The 6,443-nt window shown below is 62.6% G+C and overlaps 1 protein-coding gene across 5 annotated transcripts in view; it reads left to right on the top strand.

The window, feature by feature from the left end:
* Positions 1-1,357: 1,357 nt before the first annotated feature.
* The window catches only part of Uhrf1 (ubiquitin like with PHD and ring finger domains 1), a 28,473-nt gene continuing 23,387 nt past the window's right edge, over positions 1,358-6,443 (top strand). For 3 of the 5 annotated variants that reach the window (XM_058579202.1, XM_046444016.2, XM_058579200.1), the window contains exons 1-2: positions 1,358-1,535; positions 2,735-2,897. In XM_058579202.1, the coding sequence (XP_058435185.1) occupies positions 2,745-2,897 (153 nt within the window). In that variant the 5' untranslated portion in view covers positions 1,358-1,535; positions 2,735-2,744. Of the gene's footprint in view, positions 1,536-2,027; positions 2,141-2,734; positions 2,898-6,443 lie in introns of those variants that run through there. The other 2 variants (XM_046444017.2, XM_058579201.1) reach the window with 1 other exon arrangement.

Raw genomic sequence — 6,443 nt, 5'->3', positions numbered from 1 at the left:
ACTTGGGCTTTGCGGCCTCCCTCTTCCACACATTAGGACCCTTACAATGGTATGGCATTCAGCTGGATCATCCCAGGTAACCTCCCCATCTCAAAATCCTTATGTGTCTAGGACCCTTTTGCTGCCGGAGGTACTACATTCACAGATTCTCAGGGGGAGGATGTGGACCTCTTCAGGGCCCCGGCTCTGTCTAACAGTGGAAGTAGCTCTGGCAGAATGGAAGTTCTGCACTGCTACAAAAATTTTATACAAATGAAACATGAAACTCAACTTCTTTCTGCTCGCAGATCTCCTGTGCTACTCTGCTGTAAGAGAAAGACTGAATGCCTCCGGGGGCCTTGGAGGTCTTCCCAGCCACCCCTCTGACCTCATCTGGGCCCCCCTCCCTGCCTCAGCCTGTTGGGTGCTCCTAGGGCCTCCTTCCTGCTCCCCAAACCACTGTGGTGGTTCCATCTGCCCTTGGATCTCATCTGCTCAGAGACCACAGCCTTTACCCTGAACCCAGATCCTTCTCCCTGGCCCCCTCGTGGCTGCTGGTGGCTCCCAGCTTCCGTGGACTCTCCTCGCTTCACGGCCCTTGGTGCAAACCCAGATTCACTATGCAGGTCTTGCCGTGTTCCCTGACAGGAATGTACTGTCCCCCAGACCTGAGACCATCAACTGGGAGTATGCCTTGCCCAGCATGGAGCACCCTGTCCACTTACTGGGTGGGTGCCCAGCACAGGTCACTTCTGTGTCTGCTATCAGTGGCCAGAGTGGAGCAGGCCAGGCGGAGGGGGCAGGGCAGCCCTGCCCGCCTGGACAGCCAAGAGAAGGCGGGAAAACCAAGCGGGAAGAACCAGCGAACAAGCCCTGCGGGTGGTTAGGGTGGGGGCGGTGGCAGGTCCTGATGCAAGGCAGTGGGGCTGTCATGGGGTGCAGCCATCGGGGTATAGGCTGTCTCCTGGGAATCCTCACATTCTTCTGCAGTGTAGATATTGATTCCGGCCTTCTTAGCTCTACTGGTCAATGTGTGTCCAGGGGAAGGGGGCTATGGCAAGGCAATGGACTTAGTAGATCAGCGGGTCTCTATCCTGGGGGTTCCACTCCTGGGAGGGAGTCCCCCTAGGGCTCCTCTGGACAGGACACACATGGCGGGGAGGCCTGGGTCCTGCCACAGGGCCCCTCTGGCGCACTGGGCGCGCCCTTAAGAGAGCGAAGGGCAGGGCGGGGCCGTGGCCAGCTGGGCGGAGTTAAGGAGGGCGGATCAAGGCAAAGGGGGGCGCCCCCCACCCCCTTTCTTGCTTCCCGCCACTATGGCGGCCAATCAGGAGGCAGGCACCCGCCCCCCAGCACAGCCTCCGGCAACTCCCAAACGCCAGTTTTCGCGGGAAAAAAATCAGAGCAGCTGGCAGCGCGGTGGGCAGCGCTGGCCGAGTGGGCACTCCGGGTACCACGTAGGTCCGCGCGGGATCCGAGCCACGCACGCAGCTCCATCGCCATCCCCAGCCGGGTCAAGCGCGCAGGCGGGAGAGTGGATCACGGCAGCCAGAGAGGTGAGCTGCAGGGCGGATCCGGGTGCCAGCCCGGGCCAGGCGCACTGGGTGCTCCGGGCTCGGGGACTTTGCAGAACTTTCCTGCGTGGGCCGGGACGCGCGGCCAGCATGGGCGCACTCATGCCCGCACGGGGGCTGCCCTGCACGCGGTCCCGCGATCCAAACGCTTTACCCACTCCTCACCCGGTACACTGGCTTGGGCGGGGGCGAGCAGCAAGTTGCGGAGCTGGGCGGGGGTCGCGCGGGCAGGGTGGGGGAGGGCCCGGTGAGCCGCCCGGGAGGATGTCAGTCTCCGCGCCTGCGCGCGGGGCGCCCCGCGATTCAATTGTCGCGCCCGAGCCTGATTTCGCGCGCCCTGAGTTCCCCGGGTGCGTCAGGACCAATAGGGAGCGATCGGGGCGGGGCGACCGGGTGCGGCGGAGCCAATAAGAGGCAGCTCAAGTGAAGGGGGGAGGGACTTGGCGAGAGGGGCCCTTCGGTCCGTCCGGGCGGTGGGGGTGGGCGTGGGTTTTCTGGCGCGACCCGCGCGGCGCGGGCAGAGTGCCAGAGGGTCGCTGGGGCAGCGCTTCGGGAGTCCGGGGGGCGCAGGCCGCCGCGGGGCCAAGGTGAGTCGCCCCGCGCGCGCGGGGGCGGCCGGGACGGGGCGGCCGGTTGCCATGGCCACGGCGGGGCTGGCCGCGCACGCGCGCGGGGGGCACCAAGGGGTCCCGGGACTCGGGGGTCGCGGGTGGGGTCCTGCCTCCTCGGTCCCACTTAGTGGAGTTGTCCCGGGACTTCACAACTTGCGACCCACTCCGGACTTTGGGAAGTCCCCCTTGTGTAGACACGAATCCCGGGAATGAATGAACGAGCCGGCGCAGTCACTCGGGGTGGCTGCGCGCGCTCGGCCCGGGCCCCCCCCCCCAGCCCCGGATCTGGTTTTGCTGTGAACGGATGGTGGGCTGCACTGGATGGCCTGAGGTCTCGTTTCCCTCCCTGCTCAATCCTCAACACTTGCTGGTCATTAAGACACAGTCCTTAATTTACTTTGCCTGGCCCTGGTTGAGACTTGGCAGTCCACCGGGACCAGGAGGTCTGGAGGACATTCTGGGAGTTTCATACTGTCCACCAACTGGACAGAAGTAACCATGATCCCAGTATAGCCTGACATGGCCTGGTGGCACAACTGACCCCCGTCCTGCTTTCTTTTCCTCCATCAGCGCTGACACCATGTGGGTCCAGGTGCGCACCATGGACGGGAAGGAGACCCACACTGTGAACTCACTGTCCAGGCTGACCAAGGTGGAGGAGCTGAGGCGGAAGATTCAAGAGGTGTTTCACGTGGAGCCAGGCCTGCAGAGGCTGTTTTATAGGGGCAAGCAGGTAAGCCAGCAGGCAGCCTGCCGGCTGGCCCACCTTTGTTCTTGCTGGTCTAGGCACCCCGCCTCTGCCGCCACCAGCAGATACAGTCTCCCCCCGCCCTGGTCCCGCTTCACGTCTCCCGGAAGAAGTCTTACAGAAACCTCAGATGCCTGTGAGGGGAAGGAACAAAGGCCGGACTCGCACGCACGTTGACACACTAGGCAGGCAGCTGGCACTTGAATTTATAGCATCTGGGCTTTCAAACTCTTCTTTAAGGCTCCCCTCAAGATATTTTCTAGAGCAAGAAGTTGGAGGTGACCCACAGCTTTGGAATTTTGAAGAAGGGCCTAGATGCAGGAGGCAGTTAGGACAAAAGGGACCAGGTTTTTCTTCTAAAACATCCCGATGGCACCCGGGCCATTAATTGGCAGACCCCGAGAGTGTTTCCTAGAAATCTGGATGAGCTTATTCAAAGTCCAGAGATGGTGCTTTCTAATCAGGAATTTCCACCACTCTGGGCTGACCGGGTGGTCTCTGCGGGGGTCTCCTTGTCTCCTTTCCGAGGGCTCTCTTCCCAGTCCCTGGTAGCATTTAAAGTGGCCATCTTCCTGCAAGCAGCTGCCTTCGTTTGGGAAGGCTTTCTGTCGGCACCTGGGGGTTTCTGCTTTGATTGGTGTCTTGGGGCACAACGGGCCGGCCATGACTGAGGTGGCAGGTGGGATACAAAGGTATGCTAGGAGGCACAGGTCCATCTGCTGGGCTGCCTGCAGTTGCTGGACTGAGGTGACGGGGCTGCGAGGCCACTGAAGTGGGTGGAAGTCAGTGGGTGCTGTGGGCCCTGCGTGTGGGAGTTTGGGCTGGAGGCTGCTGCCATCTGCTGTCTAGATTGGAAACACTCGCTGAGGCAGGCCAGGCGTCCTGGGGCCGGGAGGCATGCTTATGGGATGTGGTGATGTTATTGGGCTTTTGGCGCCCTAGGAGGCCCAGGTTGGCCTCCTTCCTGCTGGAGGCTGGGTGGTGACGTGAGTGTTCTAGGAGACATGTTAACAGTCCCACCCAGGGAGGAGAGCAGACCCTGAGGGCGCGGGTTGACGGGCTGCCATGTGCGCGGGAGGCCATGTGCGCGGGAGGTCCCTTCCCAGGCGAGCCCCTGGCTCTCCCTCTGCCCCTTCTCTTCCCGGTGGCTGCGTTTCGTGGCAGGACTGTGTGGTTTGAGCACGATGTCTCTGATTTCACAAGACTCTCTGGAGACCTGTGTGTGCCTCAGTGTGTGGCAGCTGGACCGTGAGTGTGGGACGCGGAGGTGGACGAGCGCCTGCTCTTTGTCAGGCTCCAAGTTCAGAGGAGATGGAGGAGCCTGGACTCCGAAGAACCGCCGCGTGGGCTTCACTGTGGCAGTCGCTTCATCCCTCGGCTCTCTGGGTCCCTGCCTACGGGCCCAGCTTGTTGTTGGGACCTATTTCAAAGTCACTTGCAGGCTCCTGCCCGTCAACCCCCAACTTCACATCCGGCAGCCACTAGAGTCCAGTGTTTGTGCTCTGTTGTCCTCTCCTTTCCCTGTTGGGCCGCATTTGTCGCGGCGGGATCCCGGTGCAGCCAGACGGTTGACATCCCGCCAGGCAGAGCCATCTCCCTCCATTTGTAATGTGAAACCTGATCCGCGCCACTGTGGCGCTGTGTGGTCACACACCCCTGGCTGCTGCCTGTGATGGAGATGTGGGCTCCCAGGACGCCTGGCCCAGCAGCCTGGCCGCGGCCACCCCAGCCTGGCGGGGGCCGGACCCTCCCGGAACCTCGAGGTTGTGGCCTGTGCTGCTTCTCAGGGCCGCTCTGCTAGTTGGGGAAGGTCCCTGTGCAGCCCCAGCAGCCACTCCTGTCCCTGTCCAGGGCTCGTCCCCTGCGGTGGTGGCTTTGTTTTCGCGGCAGGGAGGTCAAGCCTCAGCACTGATGCAGTTTCCCAGGTTACGCCAGGTGCAGGGAGGGTGCACGGGGCAGGAGGTGGGACAGAGGTCCGTGGCAGTAACCAGTGGAAGAAGTGAGAGAGGCCGGCCCTTCTCGCGGTGGCAGGCGGCTTTTCTCGGCCTCACACCCTTCCTTTGGGGCTGAGGCCAGGGCCTGGCACATGCCAGCTCCAGCCGCCAGCCTACGCCCCGCCCTTTTCCACTTTCTCTCCTTTTTCTTTTCTTAAAGAGACATGGCATGGCAGCAGGAGGCCCGCTGTGAGGGTGGGGGACTGGAGCAGAGCCCACCAGCTTCAGGGCGCCGGCAGCGGGGATGGCCTGGTGGTCCCCTCTGGGCTGGAGGGCAGCCGTAAGGTCGCTTCATTGGCAAAAACCTAGGACCCGCTGCCCGCTGTGCTCATGGGGACTTTGGGGAGGCCAGCTTGGGCCTGGGAGAGGCATCTGGCCGTGTGGGTCTTTTTTTTTGTTTAATGTCCATAAAAATAACAATAGCGGTCATCAGTGGCGCCCAGGCCTGCTCAGGTAGTGCCTGCGTTTCACCTCATCTTCTCAAAGCCCCGGCCACTCCTCACTTTCCATGTTCCCTTTTACAAATGTGGCCGCTGTGGCCCTCCGCGTGGCAGCCTATGGACACTCCATGTGGTGGCCGGTTGACCGAGCCTGGCTCACGGGAGTAGCCCTGAGAGCCATTAGCTCAGGGCTCCACCGCACAAGGACATCGGAGCATTTCCGGGCGGCTTGGGCACAATGTCGCTCTCTGGGGGGCGGCTTGGGCACTGCAGGTGCTGAGCCTGTCCCTGGCCTCCACTGCTCCAGGCTGGGAACGCCCCCAATTGTGACACGTCTCCAGTATCATCCCAGGGCTCCTGGGGGCAGAATGGCCCAGCTGAAAACTGCTGATTTAGTACATCATTTGCTTTAGGAAAAGAGCCATTTCTGTCACCAGGCAGCCTTCAAGGCCACATGAAGTCAATATGACAGGTCACTCAAGATGGAGTGGGGAGTGTGCACGGGGACAGGAGGTGGGCAGAGGTCTGTGGCAGTAACCCAGCGGAACCCTACTGAGAGAAGCCAGCCCCCCCTGGCCGTGGTAGAGCGCTAGCCCTCGGAAGACGGACTTGAGGGGACTGTCACAGTGCTGCTGCAGCCGGCCTGGCTCCTGTCTCCTCTCCCGGGAGGGTCAGGTGGCAAATGTGACAGCCCCTGTGAGACAGAGGCCCGTCCCTGAGGCTGAGCCTCTCTGGGGGCGCGTCCCCTCAGCCAGGGCCAGCGGGGCCTGTGGAGTGTGGGAGTGTAAGTGGGGTGCCCTGTGGACGGCCTCTGCTGACCCTGCAGAAGCTGCCCTGGACATCGGCCATGAGAGGCCCCGAGAGCAGCCCACTGCCCCGCGCCCGCGGCCCGTGGTGGAGGCCAGAGGGCTGCGGGAGCCTAGCAGTTCAAGGCCAGTCTGCGCAGCACGGTGAGACCTGTCCCCAAAACCCAAGGACCCGCTTCACGGTGTGTCCAGATGGGCCCTGCGGGCCTCCCGGCACTGCCCCCAGGCCTCTGCGCTGTGGCCCCCGGGAGGAGCCGGGCCGGAGCGGGCCCAGGCTGCTGTGCGGGAGGA

The sequence above is a fragment of the Marmota monax genome, unplaced genomic scaffold (assembly GCF_021218885.2).
Source record: "Marmota monax isolate L192 unplaced genomic scaffold, Marmota_monax_Labrador192_F-V1.1 WCK01_AAM20220418_F8-fsc00102, whole genome shotgun sequence".
Classification (NCBI taxonomy): domain Eukaryota; kingdom Metazoa; phylum Chordata; class Mammalia; order Rodentia; family Sciuridae; genus Marmota; species Marmota monax.
Note: the sequence above shows the minus strand (reverse complement) of the source record. Positions and strands in the feature narration are given on the sequence as shown.